This window comes from Dromaius novaehollandiae, chromosome Z (genome assembly GCF_036370855.1).
Source record: "Dromaius novaehollandiae isolate bDroNov1 chromosome Z, bDroNov1.hap1, whole genome shotgun sequence".
In the NCBI taxonomy this organism is placed as follows: domain Eukaryota; kingdom Metazoa; phylum Chordata; class Aves; order Casuariiformes; family Dromaiidae; genus Dromaius; species Dromaius novaehollandiae.
Window position 1 is genome coordinate 11,783,966 of NC_088132.1, and position 26,875 is coordinate 11,810,840.

Sequence of the window (26,875 nt, forward strand, 5' to 3'; positions counted from 1 at the left end):
TCTTAGTAATCCATCTGGTATTTGATTATATATAATGCTAAGGCTGACTCTTAAGTCCATTCCCCAGGTGTTCAGGGAAACACTACAGTTCAGCCCGATACTGTCTTGTACAGACTATAGCGTGTTACTTATGTTTTTAATATAAATATGGTAGCATTCTCTTACAGACACTTTGTTTTAGCTTGAATACTTAAAAATGACAAACTGCTTAATACAGCTCCTATTCCAGTTTATTCATAAACATGGAGATCCATTCTTTAACTTCTCTCAGTTGTAGAATAGGGATCACTTGCACCTCTGTACCTGAAGCATCTCAATTTAATTATTCATACTGAACCTACATTGTCATAGTTCCATCATGTCATACTAGAACTAAGCATTGGCTTTCAGACACATGTGCATTTCTTTCAACTGTCATTCTAAGTAGTTGCTCCTAGCACATCAGTTCTTGAAGAATTCTTCATAATAGAAGCAAGTCTTGTGGTGTTAGATCTTAGTTTAGAGACAGTTGTAAGATTAGACAGATATTAAGGCAACTATATGAAGCATTTTGGACTTCATGATCTTAATCAAAATTAGCTTCTACATGATTAGAATGTTCTACAGAATGCTGTGACTAGAGAGCAAGAGAACAAATGTGGTTGCAGGAGAGGTTTTGTGTCAATTCTGCTGGGGGAGGGGAGGAAACGAGATGTGGATACCTCGACCTTCAGTTCTATATTGATTTATTTTTTTTCCCCTCCTTAGGTCTGGTGTGGTGGGCTTACAGTGAGTACTGGACTGCAGGTGCCAAGTGCTGTGAAAACGCTCCAGAAAAGTGAAAATGGATTGAGCGGTTCAGCTGGCAGTCTAAATAATGTTACCCAATAACCTCTCCATTTAAACACTTCTATTGCTGAGTGTTTTTTTCTGTATAGTTGCTACTCACGGAAGCTTGTGAACCTTGGATTAAACTGGCTTTGCTACCCACTGCTGTTTTAAGGCCAGGGTACTGATAGTGAAAATGTTCTGGACTAAAGTGTTAGGAAGAGGCTGCTGTGAATCCACAGAGCTAGACAGAAAAATACTGTTATTTGTAAAACGTGGGAAAATCAAGAGCTGTAGCTATGTCCTTTTCTAATACTGCACTTGTATTTTGTTATGGACTTGGAATATTCATTTTGTGTTACAAATTTTATTTTTCTATGAAGAATATGATAAATGCTATTTTCTTAGCTGTCCTAACATGCAACATTTGACTGTATTTTATTGCTACTGAGCTTCCAAATAGAGCTAGAGATGACAAACACATTTTGGAAGAATACCTTAATTCATGTAAGAGGTTATGGGCCAGCCGTGAATAAACAATATGAGCAGTCTGCTTCTGATAAAGCACTGCTTGTTTCCCATGAATCACTTAAGTATCATGTATTTAAAGAGTGAGTTCAGCTCATGTTTATCTCCAATTACAGAAAACTTAAAAATTTAAAGGCATTTAAAAACACAGTTGTCTGTCATCCATGAAGGCTAATAATAGCGAACTATTTAGCTAAGTAGTACTTTTTTGGTTATGAACCTCATAGCTAATCAAGAGTTTTTAAAGCCACAGCGTGGTCCCTAAGATATCCTTAATTTTGAGTCAACTCTTGACTTCCTAGTTTTGTGAGTTTATTGTAGTTGGATTTTGATAATCAACAGTTTGCACTGTTCAAACTGTTTGTCAGATGGAAACGACAAGTTGAACGGCTTGTCCTTGTCTGCCTGTAGCATAACTACAATGCAGCTGAGGCAAGGACCAGAGGTGAGAGTGTGAACTTGAATAATGCCCTCCAGAAAGGAGGAAGCTCTTGCTAAAGCGTCTTCTAGCTTTTTCTCAAGCAGTGTCAAGGCTGGCTAAGACTTCTTAAACAGCTGTGTCAATATCACAGCTGGTCTTGAGCAGAGGTGGTATCTAAACTCCTGGTGGTGATGGACTGTGATCTTGGCCCTGGGAGACATTTGAGCAATCCATGTTTTGACTAGCTTAGCAACTGGAACTTTCTGGACAGCCAAAGACCACCAAAAATTGTATGATTTATTCATCTAAGAAAAATGTAGCATATCTGTAGCATTCCACTCTTAACATACTAGCTTGTACCATATGCTGTGTATGTGTGGACTTATGAGACTGGCTTTCACAGGATCATATTCTAAAGTTTCTGTTCAGAGACTCAGACTTCACCCCTTTCCCTCTTTTAGGGCAAGTGAAAAGTCTAAAGCAAAGTGCTTTGCAAACTTACATCAGATCTGCTCTTGGAACTGCATTTATACATGCTGTTTTCTGAATCAAGTGAAACAGGGCATGAGTGTTTTGTCATCTCAGTTCTTAGTTGGAAACTTATTAGTAATAGTCAAATAATTCATTAGTGGGAAAGCTAAAAAAGAAAAAAGATAGCATGTTATTCTTTGTGGAAGGTCTTAAACCTTTTCAGTTAGAATTACGTGTGTTTTATCTACTGTTCAAGTCTGTTTTCTTTCCTCTAATCAAGTCAAGAAGCCTAGAAGTAATCTTCAGATGTATTTTTGAATTGTGTTTCCTTACTGAAGATATTTCATTCTCTCACCTGAAAACTGTTTCAAATTCATGCTGATAGTGTCTGTAGTGAATCAGCTCCTTTTCTACAGGGCCAAAGTGTTCTTTATTCTGTATATCTTTTAGGCTATAAAAACATGACCATCTTGTTGATGTTAAAGCTTGTTAACATCAATGGGTCCTTTTCCTCTATCAAAACTTCTCAAGAGGAGAAATTGCTTGAAATAAATTGTAATAAACTGGTAGTGATATTCTGTGGAAAATTAAATTTGATTCTTAATTTCAGTACCTGCTTTAGAAAGTTTTGTTCTTCTTGAGAAATTTTGAGGTTGGCAGTAAGTTTGAGCCCTTAATGTTCATTTCATACATGAAACTTGAACATCACTAAACATTTGCATTATGAACAAAGCTAGCTGTAATCTCTTTTGCAGAGGAGCGTAAAAACAGTTACCAGTTGAGCTGCACCCTCCTTGGTCAGTTAAATGTTGAGTCTTGAAATTTAAAGGTTATGGAAGGTGACATGGTCCTTAAATGAACAGCATCTGAATCTGCTTATCACAAATACTGCATCTACAGATGTTGTTATCCCAAAGCCTGTGTAGTAATCTTAAGTCTTTCTTCCACATTTCTTTCCTTTTAACTGCAATAAACACCTGACTGATGGTTATAGGGTCTCAAATTTCAATGAATTGAGTGTGAGGTGAGGGAGTGAGACTTGTGTGCTTGGATCCTGGTGGTGGTCAGAGAGAGGAGGGTTAAGACTAATGCTTCTAGTTTTGAGACTTGTTATATTGAGTGACTGTGATAAACAGGATTCTAAATAGGCTAGTGCCTGTTCATACTGCTCAGCCATCTGCTTATCTGGGGTATTCAGCTGCAGTTCCTATTGCATTTCCCTTTCTGGAAAGAAAGTGAATGTTACTATAAGGTGAAATGTGTAGTGAATGATGAATAACCATGGGTAAACTCCAACACTACATAAGAACATTTAAATTATGAACTTGTTTTAGCAAGATGTAGTGAAACATGCAAGGTAAATCTGATTATACACAAAGTATAAAAACTTAGTTTTTTCTTTAACACTGTTATAGTACCATAGTTTGAAAGAAGCTTGAAGTATTTCGTACTGTGATTTGATTCCCAAGGTTTAGTTTAACTGATATCCTAGATGAACTTAACGTGTGACTTATTTTACCCTTAAAGGATGGATTTATTATATAATAGTTTGCACAGATGTCAATTTTTTGCTGCTAACAGCTAGTCCCATTATTTTTAGTAAATGGGACATGAAGAAGAGGAATTGCCTTAAGCACTTTAGATTTTTTTAGACTTTTTTGAACTAGTATCTGTTTCAAATTGAGTACCAATGTATTAGTGATACTCTGTAGCAGTTGGCACACTGTTTGTAGGAAGTAAACTGAAAAAATAGCACTTGCTCTGCAGCTACACAAGAGACTTATGCAGCTTGTGAAGTTACTTTTTGAGATAGCTTCAGGGACTGAATGGATTGCTCTTGCTTGTGAATGAGTTTGACCTTCTGAAGGTCTGTAGTTTTGCCAGATAGTTGGCATTAGTATAATATGTCTAGTGATGTAAATACTGAGCTTTTCTGCTCTTAAGTCAAAGACTGGTGGCTAATCAGGAGTTTTCTTCTGTATTACCAAAACAAGAATTTTTATTAATGCTATTTAGTAAACTAATTATTGGTATTCTGTCAGGATTACATTACTTCTAAAATAACCTATTGTAAGGAACTGCAGAAGTTTTCTCCCGAGTCCTTACTATAATAAATTGTGGCTTTCATTGTTTTTATGGAAAGCTATATGAATTGAAACAAGGAATATTATTTTTCAAAGATTGTTTAAAAGTGTCCAGATGATAAGTATTTCCTCAAATAGTGAAATATAGAAGGCAGAGCCTGACAGTTTTTCCTTCAGCCATCCTGTAAGAAAAAAAAGTAGAAGGTAATATACGATATACAATTCCCCCCCTCCCCCCTGCACCCCTCCCCCCCAATTTTTGTTCCTTTTCACATTGAGACAGACTGAGGAAACTTATTTCCCTCAGGGAAAACACCTAAGTAATACTCTGCTCTTCTAAGCATCATAGGTTATGAATATTAAACATAGCTTGGTAGATATTTTCATCAGAATTTTACTTAGAATTTTTCCTGTAACCTTGCTTACTGTTAAACTAAACTGATTTGAATAAAATGATAGAAGGGAAACATGGTAAAGGGGATTCTCTTTTTTTCCCAGGCACTGTAAAGTAGGCTTTATGCGTGTTTCAATATTAGGCTAAACAATTTCTTCCTCCACTGTTTGGTGTACCCATTGCTGCATGTGCCTTGCAGAAGTAAAGCTGTAATCATCTGTTGGCTGAAACTGTTAAGCATGCTAAAGATCTTGTGTTTTCACATTTTATTTACCAAGTTACACACTGGGTCTCCATAAACATCACTTTGACTGTACCTCAGGTATTCTGTAATCAGTGCTTCATTCCTCTTTTCTTTGGAAAGTAGCTGTGCATAGCAGACCTCTCACTATCCACACTGAATTACAGGGGTGCCTTAGAGCCCGCAGAGTATTTTAATGTCTTTAACTTGTATGTGATGCAAGCATTTTGTACTAATAAATAACAACTTTGAAATCTAAGTTGTGTAATTAATGAGCAGCTTCTTTTGATTTTTTTTTTTTAATGGGGTTCTGTCGTTGTGACTGGCTATAGATTTGTAAGATTTTTTTTCCCCTTTGTGCACGAAGGTGGTACTGGAAAGCTGGTATTTAGCAAATACTAAGCTAGATTTCCCCCCACGAAAAAAGAAAAAACCAGCACCCGGCAGCTGTAAAGGCAGAGGAAGTCCCGCCGGGCGGGGGCGGGGCGGCGGCGCGGCGCATGCGCGCGCGGGCGGAGCTTCAGGGCGGCCGCCAGGGCCCGGCGCTGCCAGGGAGCCGCAGCCCAGGTAAGGCCGGGACCCCCCGGGCCCCCCCGGCCGCCCCCGGAGCCGCGCGGCCGCCGCGCCGGGCGGGGGTGCGGTGCGGTGCGTGGTGCTGAGTTCTGCCCGTCTCTGTCGCCAGGGAGGCGGCGGGGAAGGTCACGGGCTGGGGAAGATGAGAGACGCCGAGCTGCTTTCCAGCGGTGACCGAGAGGGCCCCGAAGACTGATGCAGAAAATCAACAGGAACGTGGTTTTGGCTCTGCTTACCGCCACCAGCCTGGTTTTCCTCCTCTTCCAGCTGTACTATTACAGATTCTACCTAGCGCAGAAGGTAAAAGAGGGCGGGGCTGCAGACACTTGGCTTTCACGGGGTGCTGGCAAAATGTAACACTTGCTCCGTTTGGAGTATTAATAGCTCCCCCCCCCCCCCCCCAAAAAAAAAAAAAAAAAAAATCCAGGATGCTGTTAACATTTCCTGTAGTGCTGACGTGACACAGCCGAATAGTCCAAGCTAGCTGCTGGTAGCAAGGGAAAAGCTAGATTTCAGTTCTCAGCCTGATGCGCACGTCATTGCTGCGCGGAGGTCTGTAGTTCTGGCGCGGGATGTTGTCCGGTGTCCTCGGCTGCGCGTCCGAGCCGCCAAAAGACTGCTGTTCTTCATAGGCCTTCCTAATTTAATTCTCTCGTGCTTGATTTTAAGTGATTTTTATTGATACTGAAGTCAAACTAATTGCTATCTGTAGGGTTCCCTCCCCAAGGAATCGGGGAAAGGAGAATTTAGTCTCTTCATCTTGTTCAGTAGCAGCGTTTTTAAAAGAAAAAAAGAAGCAACTTTTTAGTAATCATCTTAATGCTTTATCTGTAGTTCAGTACTCATAATTTTCAAGGCATTTAAGACCAAATCCTGGTTTCATACCATTAGTGGTGATGTAAAATGATTAGCTTAGTGTAATCTTTCTGTAATGGGGAAAATGTTATTAGAAATGAAATATTCTTCTTTTGAGGAATTTGTACTTTTCAGTTGCAAGGCAGATTCAGCAAAGGAGCTTCTTGCAAGTGCATGCCTTCATTTTCTTTTTGCAGAAGAACCTGTAGGTATCACGTTTCCTGGCTTTCCTTTTTTTGGTGAAGGTATTCTTAATAAATGTAGGCAGTCCTTAGTGCTAGAGGACACAATCAGCTTTGGCTTCTTTCTTGTGTATTCTGATTGGGAACAATGAATAAGGTTGTGAATGAGAAACTTCGTATTTTTCAAAAGTCAAAAGCTGAGTTATTAACTTGCTTTGGCTTCATGATATGAGTATATCCTCTTTCAAATTTAATTCTCTAGGATTACATCTGGAAAAAGTGAGGAATGGTCCTCATGTCTTTCCGCTGATGGTATTTGCCTAACACTATTTGCATTTGTCATCTTCCTATTTTACACTTAGTGGCATATTGGCTTAGAAACCTGAGGCCTGCTCATGCAGTCCTTGCATATATGTAAGTCCCCAAGGCTCGTGTTGTCCTTCTAAATATACTAAGCGAGAACAGTTGGCTGTGACTTCACATTTTATACTTTGGTTAAGATGACAGGCAAAACCACAGTCATCATTATAAAGTGCTAACTGCATACATGCCTCTAAAAGTCTTTTTAAGAAATCCTAAAGAGTGATTCAGATTAAACTTACTTTTCTTTTCTTTTCTTTCCTCCTTTCCTTCTTTGGTTTTGATAGAATGGAGCAGTTTTTTCAAAAGGCAGAGGAAGCCAGTCGGGTCAAGACAGCGCTAGATGGGTATGTACAGCATCATTGATTCATATGGTTCCTTTGCAAATCTGAGAGAACTCATGCAGAATTGCAAATTAGAGGTCTAGTTCTCTTTCCTCTTCATTGGATATTTTGTAATACTAAGGCCTAAAAGATATTTTCTTCACTGAATAAAGCTATGAAATGTTTGTAAAGATCAGTTTAAAAGGGCATTGAGACAAGGTTACGGCTTTGCAGCCTTTGCCTGTGCAGCCTTTAACAGTAGTGTTTGTATTTTAAGAAGCAAAACCTGTTCTTTCTGATCTAGAAGTTTTGATCAAGGCTTTTTTGGTCTTTTCGACTGAATATTGAAAACCTTGACTGGCTTGACTTGCAGCTTGTTTGACAGGGGTTAGCATGGTAACAAAATTAGTTGCAGTTCCCAGGTCACAAAATACCTCTTTGCTAGCTCCAGTTGTTTGACCTGCCACTCATATTTCATGTTACTTGCTTGTTCTGAGTCATAAAGCTTTTCACAAGTGGAAAAATGTTACATTTCAGCATTTACCAGTTGCCTTATTCCAGTGTTCAGGAGCAGCGTTAGAATGCCATTAGATACTCTCATGGGAAATTTTTATTGTGACTTATTTAAGGTTTGCAAGATTGAGGGCAATCAAAACATCATGCTGGCCTCAGGGAATCAGAAGCTCAATTATAACGTTTGTAGTTAGCATTTGTTTGGAACCGGTTTTACGGAAGTCGTTTTGTCAGTGGATCTCCCAAGAAGAGCACAGATTGTTAAGGAGAAAGAACGGTGTGCACTTTGCTTTAAATGCAATCTGATATATGTTGCTAGTTAGCGAAATAGCCATTTAAAAGACTTGTTTGTGCTGAGTAGGAGGAAAGATGCTCTTGTTGAGAGCTGTACTTGGGGATGATCCAAACAGACTGCTCTGTGGACTGCTTGCTGGCACCAGGAATTTCTCAGCACTCTTAAAAGTGGAACTTCTTGGGACTGCCTGCAGGGTGTTGTGTCACATGCAGTGGCCAGAACGAGCTTCCAGTGTACCAGTCCGTGGACTGAGTTCTCATTAAGCTCTAACTTGATTTTACAGGGTTATTAGTAACAAAGCAGAGTGCTCCTCAGTCCTGCCAGGCACCTGTTCCACTCCCACCTTTCTTTAAACGCTTGCATGATGAGTCCAGAATATTTTATTTGAATGAATTTGTTCTTAGATGCTTGACATCATGACCATCTCTTTCTACTGATTCTTTAAGTTCCAGCTTAAAGGAGCCATTTTCCTGGGAAAGTGACAGAAAAAAATAATAGATATATTTGCATGGATTTGCTTGCTGCTCTTCAGGAGCTGCTTGTTTTAATCACAGAAATAAGGTTAGCACATCGCTTGCCTTTCAGCTCCATGTAGCCTAAATTCTGTTTGTCAATCCACTTGTTTTCACTTCCATTTTTACACCCTCCTGAAAGCCAAAGCCTTGTACCAGAATCAGAAATTGGCCTGTGGAATCTGGTTAAACAGACTCGGAGTATGACTGGAGAAGATCAGAGCTTGAGTTAGAAAGCCAGGATCAGTTTCCTGGACTTGTAAGTGGACAATGGGCCATCATTTTCCCTTATCACACTTGGTATAGAATCCCTGAGATGTAACAAACTTAAAGCCTCACAGTGCTATTGTAACCAAATCTTTTTTTTTATTAGAGCTGTACATTAAGTCATTAAATGTAGCTGTTACATTTGAATACATCAGTTACATTTTTAATAACAGGGCAGCTATGACTGTTATAAATATTTTGTATTTCATGGACATTTAAATGTACTTGACTGAAGTTCTCCACTGAGTTGAGTAATAAATCCTCTTACTAGGCACTGAATCTTCTTACTACCAGTTTTAGCTCTTTATGCAATGTGGCCACAGTTGAGTGCCCTGCTATACTGATATCAAAAGACTGGATAGCAGTCTTTGGCATTCACTTCCTACCTTCTCACCGGATCATCCTTCATATGCAGCAAAGCTGGTACTGCTGATACACTGTGGATAACATGAAGCCTCTTTCTGTATAATGGAGCAAACAATACTGGTTGCTCAAGATTGTTCTTTAATTGATCTTCTAATTCTCCTTGCTTGTCCAGCATTATAATAGATCACATAGCTGACTTTGCTTGTCCCTCAGCAAAAGCTGTGGAAGAACATCGCTAGCCAAGAATGTTTTATGATAAAATTTATTCTACTCATTCACTGCATCAATAAAATCAGAATAGTGATTTTTTTTGTCAAGAAAGTAATTGATTTGTAAAAGTATACATAGCTTCTAAGATGCATCCACCTCTTAAGTGTATTACCACATGTTATTTGCTAAGTATAAGCCTAGCCACATCATGGTATACAGTGACTATTTCATATAGTCATTGTTCAGATTTTTGAGAGCAGTTTCATGAAGACTTAGCACTATTCCTATAAATTGAAGATGTGGTAGTAATTTTTAAACCCCTTTATAAGATAAGACTGTACTCTTTCCCGTTTTCTGCACTTTACTACTCTTTTTTCGTGGTTGTTAGGCAGTTATTTTTTTCCGGAAAGTCTAACCTCCTTCTTTCCAGCAGATGTCTCTGTTGAGCCTAACAAAATCTAAAGCATGAACGGTATAGAAAATGTTCAGATAGGAGAGCTCTTACTTGCCTGCTTTAAGGATCTGCCATGACCAGTCTATTGCATGTAAAGTCTGTTCAAGCTGTGTGAGGTCCTTATTCAATGTATTTATGAAGATTCCAGCCTTTGTGTAGAGCAGAGATGACTAGACTGGATTACTCCAGCCTTTCGCCAGCTAAACTTTGAATATTTCCAAAGATGGAGATCTCACAACCTGTCTGGGCCCCTGTTCCAGTGTCTGACCAGACATAAAAATTTTACTAACATCTGATAAGGATTTCCTGTATTGCTGCTCATGACAAGCACCTTTCAACTTGTCATAGTCTGAGTCCAGCTCCATCTTCTCTGTGCCCTTGTGTTACGTAGTTGAAGACAGAAATTGGATCACCTTCTCTTGTCGCCCTGAGGCTGAACAAACCCAATTGTCGCAGACGTTTCCTGCGCTCTGGTCCCTTAACTGGAGGGCTGTGGGCCCTCCACTGGACTTGCTCCAGTGTGTCAGTAGTGTCCATTTAGTCCTGGGGAGCCGAGACCTGGAGACAGGACTCCAAACACGGCCTGCCAAGGGCCAGAAGGAGAGGAACGATGGCTTCCGTTGACCCAGTGGTTGCTGTCTTGCTGATGCAGCCCAGGACGCAGGGGCGTGCTGCAGCCTCCTGCTTTTGTGGAGCAGGCCTGCCGGCTGCTCCTCTGCAGAACTGCTCTTCCTCCAGGGATCCCCCAGCCAGGGCTGCTGCATGGGGTTCTCCCACTGCAGAGGCAGGACTTTGCTTTAGCCTGTGCTGCCCTTGGTGCTGTTCCTATCTGCCTGTTTCTGCAGCCTGTCGAGGTGCCTCTGAAGAGCAGTGCTGCCCTGCAGCATATTGCCTGCTGCCTGGGTTTGGTGTGGTCTGGTCCCCCAAATTGCTGCGAGTGCAGCGCTTGCCATCCTGCCAATTGCTGTGGAAGCTATGAACCAGCGTTGACCAATATTGATCACTGTTGAGATGCCGGGAGTAACCAAGGAGTGGCCAGGCTTTGTGCTGTTCACCAGCTGTGAGCCTGTTGGAGCTAGTTCTGCACGCAGCATATGGTCCACTTGTCCAGTCCATATCTCAGCGCTTTAGGTGTCGGGTGCTATAGGGGACTGGGTCAAAAGCCTTGCTGAAGTCAAGGTGAACAGCATGCATTGCTCTCCTCTTGTCCACAGGGCCAGTGACTTCTTCCTCAAAGATAATCAGGGTGATTAGGTGCATTTTGCCCTTGGTAAATCTGTTGGGCTTTCCTAACAATCTTCTTGCCCATCATGTGCTTGCATGCAACTTTCCAGGGGCATTTGCTCCTGAGGCTTCCTGGGCACTGAGATTAAGCTGACCAGAGTTCCTCTCCTTTTTGAAGATGGCATGGTGTTTGCCTTTTCCCACACTTCAGGAGCATCTCCGGATCACTGTGACCTTTCAGGATGTCAGAGGTCAGCCTCAGAACAACATCAGTCAGCTCCCTTAGCACTTACAGGTGCATCCCATCTCGTCCTATTATCTCTATTTATTTAAGTGCTCAACAGCTCAGTCTTGTAAGTGCTTCTCTAACTTTTGGAAATGTACCACTCTAAAATGTTTATCCTCTAGGCTTAGGGACTTGGAAGGCCTGAGACCAGACCGTTCTTCTGAAAGAGAAAATTTCTTTATCCACAACTGTTTGTGGAAGTAAAGCTCATACTCAAGAGTTTGGAGTCTTATTGGGAGATAAGAGTTCCTTGTGTCCATCAGTGTATACTTGTAAGGTATTAACCTTTGCTCACTTAAAGAAAATGTTTCTAACTTCTCTTTTTCTCTTCCATCAAACAGCATGTGGTTAGGAAGTTCCTAGGTTTAATATCCAGTCAAAATATACCGGTGTATTTGATTGATCCTTTGGTGCTGGGACTGATCAGTAAAGACATTGAACAGATCAGAAGTTCTTCTGATGGCTCTAGCCCAGAATGCAAGTATTTCTGTGCTCCAAGAGACTTTACTACATTTGCACTACTGGACAAAATGTGGAAACATGAAGTAAGTGCCTTTTCTTCTCCAGTTCACGTTTGTGTATTGTAATGTAGGATCTTGTGACATAATGCTCTCATGTTTGTATTAAGGACTCTGAATACATTCTGTGGAAATCTTGTAAAAAAGTAGAGTAGAGAAAGATTTTTCTGCTAATCATTTTTTTGGAATAAAAGGTATTCAAGCAGTAGTCTGCTTGGTTTTAGAAGCACATGAGTCATCAGAAGAGAATAGCAACCCTGATGCTTTGAAGGAAGTCAAGGAAGTGTTTAGGAGACGGGTAATTTAAGAGTTGTTTCAGATAACCAGAAATTTTTAAAGGCAGTCAGCGATATTCATAAGCAGTTGTAAGAAGATGGCCACCTTCAAAAAGAAAAATTAAAGTGGCCTGTTAGAGAGGAAGAAGGAAACCTGAAGTCCATGATGGAGATATAGCCATAGTAAGTCTAGAGTTAAGGAATCAATCAAAGCAGAAGTAGAGGAATGGATGTGACAAGGCTAGAAAAACTAACGCAGGCTGCAGGCTTACGTTTGCTTTAGGACTACTTCATTTTGTACATCCCTGTACTTACAAGACTTTATTTTGTCACTTAATATGTTAGGACCTATGCTTTACTTTGATATTCTGAGATTTTTAAATGGACGTGATAAAAACAGAGGTATAGCATATGATGCAGGATAAAATGGAATCCCAGATTACTTCAGCAGCTAAGTGTCAGCTGGAAATATATACTAATATATACAAACTAGAGGTGACACTGATAACTCTTTTTAAAGCAAGAAACATTCAAATGGGCTAATGCTGTTTTACTGAAGCAATCCCACTAAAGTGAAGTGTGGTGTCACGCAGAATCTGATCAACCAGCTGTTTTTCCCATAGCAGTTAAGGATTTAAATTGAGAAGGAGGCCACGTGTATAATAGAACGCCATTATAATGCCACCTCCCTATTGCTTTGTGGTTTATTGATCCTACCTGTGGCATCCAGAGGAGAAGTGGATAGACCTGTATAATACACTTCAAGGTGGATACACTAAGCGTTATTTCAGATAACCAGAAGTTTTTAATAGCTGTCTGCAATATCTTTTCCATGAAAATACTGAAGTCTGCTGGCTTGCCTGTTACCTGATGTTAATGTTTGGTGGTTGATGACGTTTAGACTAGTATTTGTGTAAAGCATAAAATAAGAATTTTCAGTAATTGTGTATGCATTAGTGGTATCACTATTCCAGGACTTCAGAAATGCCAAGTTCAACTCAACAATAACTTTTGAGAACAGGTAGTCTGTGAAGGAGCAGACCTAGTCCAAGTATGGGAACTCTTGATTTTGGTCTTGGATTCAAAAATGTAAAATCTGAGCTAAAAATAAAAGGTATTGTGACAAAGAGCACGTCTTCAAATGGTCAGTTTAAGAGGAAGTTGCTGTATAGCCAGGTTGAAGCAGGCAGAAAGTGGAGGGAAGCAAAGTGCATGTGTGAAGAAAATTACCCAGAAAGAAGTAATGACGGAAGCTGAATCTAGGAGAGAAACTTCTGCTTAGAATGCTTCTTAGAAATATATACTTCTCTACTTAGAAACTTCTGCATAGAACAGAATATCCAAAGTCACAAAGACTGTAAAACTCGTGGCCTTGAGATTTTCAGGGAGGTACAGAGTAATTGAATAGTAGAATCTCTAGTAATGTGTGTCATTGACTTTACCATTAATATACTTAAAAAATCTGAGTGAAATATCTTGGTAGCGATCTGTGCACATGGATAGTGTTCTTAGAATACTGAAGGTAGAATTTAATTGTGGGAAAGATCTTGGATTCTACTTTGTATCAAATGAAGAGTTTCAGCAAAGCCAACACAAAATAGTGACTGAAAAAAACCTTACAGCATTTATTTTGATGTTTTATTGAATAATTTGAGGGACAAAAGTTAAGGAAAAATAGCAGTTGCAGGTTGTTATAGCTGGTATGTAAGGTCTTATTTTGGAGTGATTTATGCTTACCTCTAAGCCATGAAAACTGGGAATAACATTAGTCTATAATAAGCATTTAGCATTCAATTTTTGTTTCTGTTTTCTTTAGCTTTTCTTTCTCTCTCTCATTTTTAGATGGACCTTTTTAGAACTGCTGAGAAAATGGGGTTCCAATGGCTAAAGATTCTAAACAAAGACCCCCGCTTGGAGGGAATGGATGACCTCTCTGGGACTGAAATACCCTTGCACTACATCTTTAAACTGGCAACTCATGCTATTCACCTGGTAGTGTTTTATGAGAGGAGTGGCCACTACCTCTGGCATGGCCCTTTGAGGCTCAAGCAACATATGGACAGAAAGTTTGTGCCTTTCCGGAAACTCCACTTTGGTCGCTACCCTGGAGCATATGAAAAGTGAGTTCACAAAAGAGGAAGAGAAAGCCGTAATGGCTCTTCCAGGATAACTCCTTTCTCATGTATGTAGAATTATTCTCTTCTCTGATAATCAGGTTATAAATTTCAGCTCATTAATAATTCAGCTCTCAAGGTGTAGATAAATTAAATGCAAAAAGATAAATTCAATTCTGTTTACCTGCAAACTAGAGTTTCTTACCATTTATAAATGCAAAAGCGAGAGGGGTGAAGTAGAAGCAGCAAGAAATTTAGGAATAGCAGATACATATTTGGCGTGCATTAAGATATTTTGATATCCAAAAGACACATCTGAAAAACATTTGAAAGTATCTGATGACTCATCTTGTACATGAAGTATTCTGAAATAAATGTCATGCAGGATATGGGTTGTGTTATTAATATTTGAGCTTAAAGTAGCAGCTGTTATCAAAAAGCTGTCTATAATGATATGTAGCCAAAAGTTGAACACAGAGGTTTTTCCAGTGTTGGTCATCAAAGGAAAAGGGGAGGCAGCAGAAATCTGTTTAATAAGAGTCTAAATGACTGGTATTAAAGAACATGAATAAAGAGAAGTGATATTTGTAACACAAAGGTATGTGCCAACCGTTCCATCTAACCCATACCCTTAAAGCACTGAGAGGACTCCTGACTTGCACAAATGTTAGAGTTGGTGGTGTTACTTGTCCACAAAGCAAATCTTGTCACTATTTTCAATGCCAGGTACATACCACTAACTTTTAAGAATAATATTCTTATAGGGTATGTGTCATAAGAAACCATAGAGAAACAGCCAAACATTTCACAGGTCAAAATATATCTATTAATGTTTTTTCTTAAAATTGAGGCCACTCTTTCTTCCTTTTTAAACTATGAATCTGTACTTGTTAGGTGCCTAAACATTTAAAGTCAATTATGTAAACTATTAAATATTGCATCTCATTCATTGTGAAGGCTGAACGGCTTTTATATTTTAAAGCAAATAACCTCAAATTAAAGGCTGAAATTTGATTCTCAAGTGCATCTGTATTTTGACAATCAAAAAAGAGCTTGAATCTTCAAATACACTGAATAACAGCTTTGAACAAATTCAGTACAATTCCTGAGTCAGTAATGGAACCAGTGATTTGTAATGCTAAGTAAAGGTTTATAAACATTTAATCTTTTCTGAACAATTATTTCAAATTTGTAAATACATGGGGAATGTGTTGAAGCTTTTGTTGCTTTTCTTTTATAATCAGTTTTAGGTATTTTTGGACAGAGGAATCGTTGGCAGTACTGTATATTAAGTTTTTAACTTGAGCTAGAGAAGAAAATGACTTGTGGCTTGTAAAGGAATTGAATGGGGTAATATTTCTTTCCCTGCAGGCCTGAACTTCTGCTTGTTTCCATTGATGACTTAAAAGTTCAAATTCCAAAAAATCCTTCCAGTTTTCTTGAGGAGATATCGCACTCTAGATTTCTTGAATGTAGGTACAGAGAAGCTCGGGCTTTCTTTCAGGTTAGTGGTAATCAGGTAGTGTCTCTGAGACGTAATGTAAATTGCTCACTGATAGGCTCAAACCTACAAACATTTCATTATGTTTGACTTGAATGGGACTGTTTGCATATATGAAGTTAAATACAGGCTCTGAAACTTATTCCACAAAAATTAGTAAGCAGTAATAAAACTAAAACTTTTCAGTAACTGGGAAAGATCATGTGTCTTTTTCATTTGTGAGAGTATTTCTTTCCATGGTCCAAAACTCTATAAAGATGAGGTAACCAACCTATCCATAGCCCTCTCATATTTGTTACTGTTGAACAGATTTCATGTAACTAAGACTAAGGTTTTGTGTATCTTTGTGGTTGAAAATATTACTGCGGAAATTCTCATAGTTTTCAGTAATGTTTTTTATTCATTTGAACCGTGCACTGCAGTTCCACCATCCTAGCTTTGTTTCTGTGAAATGATATGTTCCTTCAGACTTTCCTTTTTTTCTACTCCTTTTTGACCTTGTAAGCGAATGGTTTCGTCACTGTTTAGAACAGTGTTTTCAGAGTGTTGCTATCTGATTTAGCAGATAGTAGAAAACTTCCTGCTGGGGTAGGAAGAGCTTTTTGTCCTAACTTGACAAGAACTGAGATATAAAATAGAGTTACCACAATTAAGACTTCAGATCACTGAATCTGTGTGACCTCTTGTTCTGTGGGAAGGGAAAAAAAGAGGACACCCGAGTTTCCATTCTTCAGACGTTTGAGAACTTAGGGCAAGGATTTCTCCTTTGATCTCTGCATGTGAAAACCATCCTTTCTCAGTCTGTCTCCCCATGCGTGTGACAGGAGTGTTTACCCAGGGGTATGTGTCTGATGTCACTTCACCTGTGAGGTCCAGAAACTGTGAGCATGCTGCACTTTAGCTCTCAGACCTCCAGGCACTGACCACACCGTACAAAGAAAATGTGCCTCAGAACGTATACTGAACTTCAGAACGTCAGTATTAAAATAAGGAGTTGGCATCTATTTTGATAAGTAAGTTCTCATTTCAAATGTGTTTGAGGAGCTCACAGTGAAATCAGTAGTGATGCTGAGTGATTGGTGCATCATTCATATGTTTGATAGGGTGATGGTTGCCCAGGCTTTTCCATACTGTTTTTGGCTTTGCATTACATCCTCTTGCAGCAGGATTTTTGTAGCTGAAGATAGGCATTATTTTCTGTTCACATTATTACTATTAAATGGCAGAAGTTGTCAGTATCCAGTTGTAACACTTGGTGGCGCCAAATAAACTTGTAATATGCTCAGAGTCTATCTAATTCTGTCTCTGTTGTCCCCTTGGAGAATCGCAGTGCTTAATACACATATTCTTTCACTGTTTTAGTTTGACTTTGCATTCTGCTGGTTTGGAAAAGCTGAGCAGTGGTTTTTCAAAGGTTAAATTTACCTTGCCATTCCAGTGCATGTTGTCAAACTGAGTTCTATACCTGGGAACAGATAATGCCCAGATGTTACTTACCTAAAAATTTTAAAGCTTATTTTTTCTTAGGAGACTGATAAATGAAGGGACATGCTTGGTCTCTGAAAATAGCTTACTCTTCCTTTTCTTTCTAGCTGTACCCTGATGATGCCTCTCTTGATGCAGTAGAGTTCAGAAAAAAAGCAAAATCCTTGTTGCATCTGGCTGCCATGACACTAAATAACTTAGGAGTAAAGTTCTGGTTGAGCAGTGGAACCTGTCTTGGTAGGTAAAGCATGTGTGATATGTTGCGTTTCTCAGCTTACCTGAAATTCATTTCCTCCTCTGTTGCTTTTATGATGTAAGCTGAGGTTAGCAGCTAAACATACAAGGTTGGAAGGTGATATATGTTAAATGTGCTCCACATTAGCTCTATTAAAACAAAGGTTTTTTGCTCTTGACCAAATGCTTTTTCTTTAAAATCCTGACCCTTGGAGATGCTGAGCAAACTTCAAATGAAGTGCTTAGTGTTTTTAGCACTTACTTGTGTTGTGCTATCACCACTTAGAAGGTAATCAGCAGTTCCCTAAATCGTGTGTACAATTTATTGAAGTGGTAGCTGGAAAATATAGGATGGCACATTTTTCTAGTGTCCCTGTACACTGTCACCTGATTTTCTTTGCATGCCAATTGGTGTTTATCACTGACCTTTTAAATGTAGTTTATATTTATTTATTTTAAAACACAGACTTTTATGCATCAGCCTGCAGATACTGCAGGTTTTCAGTTCTTTGGAATTTGAAAGTAGTGTCTTAATTACAGGAGAAAGACTCTTTTTCATTACTGAAGCAGGTAATATAAGTTCATACGTGTGAGCATTTGACTTGTATTTGTTTAGTCCTAGGTACAATCACCTTCTGAATGGACAGTGACAAAAAACTGCTTTAATGAAATAGGAGAAAGGATGTCCATCTTGTCTTGTTTTAGTAATTAAAACGTGACTTACATCTAAGACGCTACTTGAAATAATTGTTTCAAATTAAAAGTAGAATTGTATCCCTGTAACTGCTCACTGCTGACTAGATCTGGGCCCAGATCTAAAATATATTTTCTTTGAAGACATTTAGATTAGAAAACTGAAGATATTTTAAGAGTGTTAGTGATTTCTCTCTCATTCCTGGCTTTCTGGAGAAGGGAGCTGACTATAAGTAGAGTAGTATTTGTTTTCTTCAGTATGGTCAGTTTGACACTACAGAAAGACAGAAATCTTGTTTATGGCCTCCTTGAAGGATTTAAGCTTGTTGACCTTATGTCAATTCAGTCTTACCTTGCTTTAGTTCTGTCTTGTGTATTCCTCATGTTTCCGAACTAATTCATTTGTTCCTTTTTTCCCCCTCAGGCTGGTATAGACAGTGCAGTATCATTCCTTACAGCAAAGATGTGGATTTGGGGATCTTTATAAGGGACTACAAAGCAGATATCATTCCAGCATTTCAGAAAGCAGGATTACCACTGAAGCACAAATTTGGCAAGGTATGCAGATAATGAACAATTTGCTTCATGTGTCTTTTTGGTAGGTTTATTAGTCTGAGTGTAGCTGCAGGTTATTTCCATTTAACTGTGTGTCTGAGGTCTCCTCCTGCGTATTTTCTCATGAGTGATCTACTTAAACATATAATCTCATTGACTTTTGTATTTTCTCTTGGGCAACGTGTGACTATACAGAATGCTTTTCTTAATAACCATAGTCCTATTTGGAGAGTCTGAATTCCACCTCAGAAGAAATTTTTAATTAATTTTAAAGAGGTCTAATTTGTTTGAGTGGTGCTAGAGAAACTAAAAAATCAAGGTAGAATTTAATTTTTGATACTGAATGGGCCTGATCATGGAGCAGGAATGCTGATAGCACTTAGATTGTGTAGCCTTGTATGCAAAGCTAGCAGAGAGGGAAAGATTGCTTGAGGTGGGCATTGGGCTTGTCCATCGTTAGCTTATGTGGACCTTTACTTAGCTTTGCTAGAGCACAGGGTGTAGAATGGAATCTGAAGGGTAAAGACGAAAAGCAAAATTACAAGGATATGACGGTTCAGCCACAGTTCAAGAGAGATACCATTAATTGGTGCTAGTGGGTGTTTTACCAGAGAGGAAGTGTTTTAAATAAAGACACCTATTAATCATGTGTTTATTCACTGAGGTTATTTTTCTCTTTTATATGAGGACTTTTTATCAAACTGCAGTCTTAGATTTAACAGTTCCTTCATGAATTGTGGTAGGATGCTGTGTGAGCTGTGCAAAGAAAGGTGGGAACTTAAGGTAGATCACTTTCCATTCATGGTGCTCAAACTATAGCAAATGCAGCTGTAGAAGCTGATCTGTTGTGATGCTAAGTGGACAGTACTATTAGGACTAGCTAGAGTTTTGTTTGGCAAGCACTTTCTTCATTATTATTTTAAACCTACACAGTGATATCTCTTTTTCTGACTGAGTTAGCTATAAACAATTCCCAATTAGAGAAGCTGGTTTCCTTGCCAAGGAAAGGTCATCATTCTGTATTTTCATGTATTTTATTTCAAGCATGTGAATGGAAAGTAGTTTGCTTTAGACTAACATCTTTCTTTGCACAGCTCTTATGGTGTCCTACCAGAATTCCTGCATAAACCGCTTGTCTTGGCTTTCCTGCCAAAAAAATGGGACTTTACAGTTTAGCCCAAGTAAATAGCTCTGTGTTGGATTTGTGGGAGAGAACAAAGAGTTGGTTCTAGAGATGTCAGGGCTAGAGTGAGGAAGGAGAAGGTAGTCCCCACTGAGGTGAAGAAAATTTCCAGTTTTCTCAAGGCATCAAAAAAAGAAATTGCTGAGTTAGTGTATTTTCTTCAGTTAGGTTGGGAGACACCCTGCAACATTGACCAAAATAACTTTATTCTTTGCACCTGCTGACATAAGTAGCCTTGCATTTTTTCTTTATTTCTATGAGTATGTACAGTGTACATGTTTGTCTTGCAGGTAGAAGACAGCTTGGAACTCTCTTTCCAGGGAGAAGGTGATATAAAACTTGATATTTTTTTCTTCTATGAAGAGCATGACCACATATGGAATGGAGGAACTCAGGCCAAATCGGGCAAGAAATTTAAGTATGAACTGTATTTGTACCTCTAGTAGGAAAGAAGTTGAACAAGTTAGTGTTGGCATTCTGTGTTGTGTGTTGTTGTCTAGTGAAGTTCTAGAGCTAGCAGTCAGAGGTCTGCCCTCTTGGTGGGAAAGGCAGTCATGAGAGGGGAATCAGTGGAGATTTTGGCTCTGAAACTACAGAAGTGGAAAAGAACAGTCCTACCTGTGCCTTGCTGGAAAGGTGCTGGACTTGTCAAATGTCAATTTTCTTGTGAAATCTAAAGCAGTGGTGGCACGTCAGTGTATCAAGCAGACGTTATCTGGAGTGTGACAAACTCCAAGTCGAAGAGATAAGATGAGAAAGAAGTCTTCAAAACTGTGTTAGTTGCACATACTGATTTTGCAGTAAATAATGAACCCTTGGGCTTGATGACAGAGCATTATGGCAGAAAGTCTTAACTGTTCTTGCAAAGAAAGCCCATGGTTTTGGGATTCTGTGGTAATGATTTTGAGTGTTTCTTCTACAGTAATGTTATGACAGCTGTGCAGATGACTACTGCAGATAATTTTGTTGTTTCCGTTCTGAAAATGGAATTTTAAATAGGATTCCACATTTCTTGCTTCATTCCTTTCAGTATCAAATCAACAAATAAATACAACAGCTTTTTAGTCTACTCGGCAAACCCAGTTTAGGTTTTGGTGATTAGATTGTTTCCATCATCAAACTTAACCCACAAAGAGAAAATTGCAGACCAGCTGAGGATCTTGATGAGTTCTTGTAAGATGTCATTATCTTCCATATTTTGCCTGAAGTGCATTGTTTATATCTAGGTAACAGAAACCTAGTGAACACTGTCACCAGATAGTGATAATGTCTGACTCCTTGTCTTAGTTATCTTCATTCTGAAAGGATAAAGAAATTTTGGGGAAGTTATTTTAATGGCCAGAGTCAAAAGGCAAACTTACAAATAGACAAAAGGAAGAGTTCTTTAACAGAAAAAGTGGCACGTTCCACAGTTGTTTCTTAGAATACCACAACAGCTTCTTACAGTTTGCCAAAGCAGACTTAATGTCTGTTTCTCCATACAAGATTATGGAGAATTTTATTTGTGACATCTTTTTGAGAGGCCTGTTGACTAGTAAATTCCTTCCCTTTTCATGCGTTGGATGTTAATTGTGACCTCTGTTTCCACGCTAGTGGAGTTGTCATGCTCTTACAAAATTACATTCCAGCATCAGACACTGGGTACTTGAGAGCTGTTGTTGGTTTTTTTTCCCGTTGATATGACCAGTCTAAGGCACAAGAACAGAAAGGAGATTTAAAGCCACGTACATGTGCTAGTTACAGCTCGTGTATCCCGGGATGTTGCAGCTGTTATGAAACTCCGGCATTCATTAAGCGGTCACTTTTTTTCTGTCGGGTTAATAATTATTTTTGGTGGTAATTTTTTTCAAACAAAGTTGAAAAACTTGGCTTTCTAGGTCAATGAGAAATTTGTTTAAAAGTAGCTTAGTTTAAGGAAGCTTGTAATCCTGGTTTGGTGTTTTTTTAGGTATACTTCACTGTAATTAATCCGTACAGAAAAGGAGCAAGAAAACCTAGTTGTTTACCAACATAAAGGCCCTAAGCATTGACAGATCATGGCTATTTGAAATGCCTACTGTATTATTCCAAATGTCTTCTCAAAAAGAGAAAAATATCCACATCTTTTTAGCTGTGAGGTGTGGTTATCCAGTGTGGTTGATTTCAGTGCCATGATTTCAATTCTGCTTCAGCCCTTTCAAAATTTTGGGAGAAGGTAAAGTGAGGAGGTCAGTCAAAAGAAGTGATTGTTTGGATATGCTGAATCCTAAATCCACTTCTGAGTAATTCTAAAAGAATCTCACCTGCTATTTATATGGTACCAGAAAAGATACTGATTGCCATTATATCATCACAGGTGAGGATGGGAGCTCTATTCCAAGGTATTTATGCTTTCAAAAAATGAAGGGTAAAAGAAACATTTTATTCAGAAAGTTAAGTATTTGTATGGGCATATTTTCTATGCATCTTACTAGATGAAAGTCTGAAGGACGAAATATTTTTTATTTAGTCTTAAATATTTTTCCACTAGCCATTTTTGTTCTCTGTTTTCTTGGAGAGTTGGTTTCTAAATCACAAAGTCTGGCTAAAAGCTCTATAGCTTAATACTTCTTCCACACTGCAGATACACAAGCAAACATGTGCATGCTCTAATCTTGTCTTGAAGTAACAACAATTGAGAGCTTCCATTTATTTACAGGATTTATGCTGGTTGGGTGTGTTCTTAGCAGATAATAAGTACAGTATTTATAAAAATCAAATCTGTGAAAGAAAACTGCACTGTCTGCTTTAATCCTTAAAAACAGTTAATTCTGGAAAATCTTAATATGGAAGAGAAAGGATTTTGTGTAAGCAAAAGATGTTTTCAGTACTTTTATGTCCAAAGATTGATGAGACTGAAATTAGAAAAAAAGACAATGAACAGTATGTATGCATAAGAATGTATAGCCTTAACCCAGCCACTTGGAATGAGCAAATGATTGGCAACGATTTCAGTGGTGAGAAGTATCAACAGAAGTTGTTTCTCCTTAGTGAATGTGAATACTTGGTTTTAATCATAGTTAAGTAATTATTTTGGTGAAATTTCACAGTGCCTTTTTAATTTGCAGATTAGGTGGTTTATTTAAAATACCTGTTTGTTCTCCTTAAAATTGATTATTCAGAGTTCAGTCTCTGGAGGATATACCATTTCAGGGGTTTGCTGATAGTTTTTGTATGTGCACCTTCACTGTAATTAAGTTTTGTTTGATACATGAATGATTTCTTGGGTTAATAACAGATAAATATCTATTTCATGATTATAAGCCCACTGATCAAGTTTGTTTCCCTTGTCTTCACCTTGGTACCTGGCATTTTTTGCCTCTTGGTTTAGTTTAGAGCTAATCAGTAGTCCCTGGATACAAATCCAAAAGCCCTTGATTGCTCTTTTTCCTCCATTTTGTGGCATAACACTAAGGTAGTTTTATGTTCTTAAACTGTTTGTTCACTATTTAGAAATAATGTTAGCTTTATACTTAAAGGAATATGTTAGATTTTTAGTTCATGCAAGTGTATAAATCTTTTAACCCTCTTCCCTTTCAAAGGGGCTCAGTGCTTGTGTTTTCTTTTTAAGCTGTGATAGTTCTAAAAGAAATTTTAAAATCACTTTTTGTCTGCAAGACTTCACAACTTCAGAAATGGGAGTGATACTCTGCAGGACATAGGCTTTTAGGCTTTGGTATGTTCTTGTTTAACAAGTGGACTCTGATCCTGGGTGCCTGTAGGACCTCATTCTGATCAAACTATGAAATTTATCTGTGCATTTCCACTGGTGGCACACAGGTAGGGCTCCTGTTGAGACTTCTAGAGAAAAGAACAGATGCAGAACAAAGTGGGTTGGGTAGAATAACTTATTTTGTTAATTTCAATAGGCCAAACAGGTTTCAAAAAGTATAGGGTGGCATCTGTGTCTTAATATTTTGCAGTTGCTCTGAGTTTGGCAGCATGTTTAAACATGCTTTGTTTGGTCAGATTGAAGGAAGCTGGAAACTTGTGTTTAAAACAAGTAATTTTTCTGGGTTTTTTTTCTGTTAGCTTTCTTATTTCCAGGTCTGACTGTCTTTCATGTTGCTTTTACCAAAATTTCTCCTCCAAAATTTACATGCATGGAAGCTCATGACACCCTTATAAATGAGGTAACTGTTAAACCCAGTTTATAAGTGGAAAAGTAGAGATATAGACTAAGTAATTTCCTAGAGGTGACAGAATAGTATAGGGATGAAAAGCAGTAGCATCAAGAATGCCCTAAGAACACATGACATATCAGCTGGTTATTGTTGATAACAGCTTTGTCTAATAAGTAAATAATAAGTATCTACATCATAGATAGGAAGTTATGTAATGAGGAAAACCATAAAAAAGTAAGATGGTGACTTGCTGCAGTTTTTTGCCTTCTGCATAGATTTAAACAGATACACATCTCAGTGTTCCGCTAATGATCGTATTCTCTTATGATGCAGGTATCTCTTTCCAAAGTTTACTCTGTGTTGGACTGAATTTGTAGAACTCAAGGTACATGTACCCTGTGAAACCCTCCAATATGTGGAAGCCAACTATGGCCCAGACTGGAGGGTTCCTGTGAAGACGTGGGACTGGAAGAGCTCACCATCCAACGTTCAGGACAATGGCATCTGGCCTGTCGATGAATGGGACGATGTCATTCAAATCTACTGATCATCTGGCTGTTAATAGAGCGTGACTGGTCTCCTTGAAACAGTTTGTAATTTCTCCTCTCCTTAAGGTATCAAGATACATTCCTTTTGTAAGGTCTTATCTATTTCCTGAGGAGACATTTACCTTTTTTTGCTTAACAGTTACCTTCATCATGCATTCTTCCAGACAGTTAAAGGAAGAAATTAAAGGCTGGATGTGGGGATTGAAGAGAAGGCAAGCTGCAAGGAAAAAGGTGCAAAGGGAATATAGAGAAGAAGTACTGCAATAAACTCATGGGCAGATGAGTATTTAAATAAAAACCTTGGCCAAATGGCTTAGACTTTCCAGAGCTCATCAAAATTTTCTCAGGCTCAAGAGGGAGATAGGATGGGCAAATCCCAGACAAGTCCTCTTTTTTCTGAGTAGGCGTTTTCAATTTTCTGCTTTTAAGCACAGAATTATCCCCTACTATATGTAACAGGTTGCTCTTTGAGTGGAACCTTTTTCAATTACACAGAGCCTATGTGACCTGCTTTAGATGTAGGAAACTTTGGGAAACAGTGTAATATTAAATGAATGGGAGGACGAATGGAAAGCCCTATCTACATCAGAGATTTTCTTACAACAATTATTTTCATAAACTAACCACTGTTTGCAAATATGACAGGGAATGGTATCTGTTTTTTTCTCCCTTTTTTTAAGAACACGAAGATGTATGCAGCAGGGATGCATTTCACATGAAAAAACATATTCTAGATTTGATGTCCCAATTAGTGTTCCTAACGTACAAATTGCGAGCTGATTTTAGGAAATTATAGCTATATATGCTTTCTTACAGACAGATAGAAATTGGGGGCACTGATAAAATTCTGTTGTTTAACTTGGGATCACAGAGCAGAGATCTGAGAATCATGGCTCTGTTCTCTGTAAGCAGAAATGTGTACAAATGCTAACTGTTCCATCAAATTTGCAATAGCTTTATTGCAAGTGAAGTATTAGCATAACACTAGGCTTTGTATGGAGAGGGAGCTGAAGCCTGACAACTCTCTCTCCTCTTGTTACAGCTTGCACTTTTGGTCAGTGAAATAAGCTTTTCTGTTCAGTGTTTTGTTGAGGGGTAACTAACAGCTTTCATATGAGCTTGTGCATTTGAATTTGTTCCAGACTCCTGTGCAGGAAAGACAAGAGTGTTAGAGTTGCTAGTGAGTTAAGACTACTAGATGTACGGTACAGACCCAGGGGTACTTGTGAACCACTATCAAGATACTGAATGTTTCTCATGTTTTCTTACAAAAAAATCTGTAACCATTCTTTGCTTGAGCAAAAAGGCTGAGTCACAGCTTTTCTGTCTCGGTAGAAATAGTGAGACTATAGTTTGCAGTCTGTTGATTTGCAGTTTTCATCTGTGTATTTGAATTTATACAGTTCTGAAGAGATGAAATAGCCGCTGCCATGTGGCTAGTTTACTACTGTACCATTCCAGGTGCACTCTGGGACTTTCCTGCTATTTTCCTCCTGGAGTGACACACATGTTTTCCTGCCAACCCTGTGTTCCAGAATTCTCCTGCCATTGAAACACTGGAGTAAATTATTCAGCTTCTGGCAAAGACTTGTCATGCTGGCTCTTCAAGTGGTATGATAACTTTGTTAGTTTTCCCTAATTAAGAAGAAAGAGTTGTAAAATTCTGCTGATATCATTTTATTTGATAAAGTAAACCTTGCCTCGTAAAGGATAATTTCTCAGGTAGAATTTTTCACATTTTTTCTTTAAAATGGCAAAAGCCAATGTTCTTATGGTTTTGGTATTCAGAATTCCGTTGTCATTAAGTTCTTTGTTTAATAATGTACAATAAGCCTGTAAGTTTTGCAGATATGATAGAACTTTGAGTGAAAGAGAGGATACTGTCAGAAAATTATAGTCTTGTCAAATTTTTGACTTTGTACTTGTAGATGGGAAGACTAACAGAAAAATGCATGCCCCTGAGCAAGAGGGTGTCTTAAATATTTGACTATAACTGTGTTTAACTTATTCTTCAAATTAAAATATTTTCTCTTCAGAAGATACAAATGTATATTTAACATGGATTAAAAGAACGAAAGTCTAATTTGCAGCTAAAGATGTTGATTCATCCTTTGTTTTGTCATCTTGGGCAGTATTTAACACACCTCATTGCAGTTACTGTAAAATAACAAAGAAATTTTTGAACTGTTTCTTATACTGCTTATTGACTGTTTATCTTAAGCTTTTTATTTTTTAATAAATTGGATGAAATATGTCAGTTA

At 38.4% G+C, this 26,875-nt stretch overlaps 2 protein-coding genes across 6 annotated transcripts in view; both read left to right on the forward strand.

The window, feature by feature from the left end:
- The window catches only part of FSD1L (fibronectin type III and SPRY domain containing 1 like), a 36,580-nt gene extending 31,375 nt beyond the window's left edge, over positions 1-5,205 (forward strand). For all 4 annotated transcript variants that reach the window (XM_064502730.1, XM_064502731.1, XM_064502732.1 and 1 more), the window contains one exon: positions 748-5,205. In XM_064502730.1, coding sequence (XP_064358800.1) covers positions 748-870 — 123 coding nt within the window. In that variant the 3' untranslated portion in view covers positions 871-5,205. The remainder of the gene's footprint in view (positions 1-747) is intronic.
- Positions 5,206-5,428: 223 nt separating this feature from the next.
- On the forward strand, positions 5,429-26,875 carry FKTN (fukutin). Of its 2 annotated transcripts, XM_026098319.2 has the most exons (10): positions 5,429-5,513; positions 5,629-5,819; positions 7,204-7,263; positions 11,708-11,911; positions 14,002-14,279; positions 15,645-15,777; positions 17,367-17,496; positions 18,611-18,744; positions 20,215-20,342; positions 24,400-26,875. In XM_026098319.2, exons 2-10 carry the CDS (start codon positions 5,715-5,717, stop codon positions 24,611-24,613), a joined length of 1,386 nt encoding a protein of 461 aa, XP_025954104.2. In that variant the 5' UTR covers positions 5,429-5,513; positions 5,629-5,714; the 3' UTR covers positions 24,614-26,875. The 2 variants fall into 2 exon arrangements, with proteins under 2 accessions (XP_025954104.2, XP_064358824.1); XM_064502754.1 differs by lacking the exon at positions 7,204-7,263.

Bases quoted from the DNA above. Each gene is read 5' to 3' on its own strand.
- FKTN (XM_026098319.2), top strand. From the start codon at position 5,715: ATGCAGAAAATCAACAGGAACGTGGTTTTGGCTCTGCTTACCGCCACC. The intron at 11,912-14,001 runs GTAAGTGCCTTT...TCTCATTTTTAG, and splicing joins ACAAAATGTGGAAACATGAA to ATGGACCTTTTTAGAACTGC. The intron at 20,343-24,399 runs GTATGAACTGTA...CTTATGATGCAG, and splicing joins AAATCGGGCAAGAAATTTAA to GTATCTCTTTCCAAAGTTTA.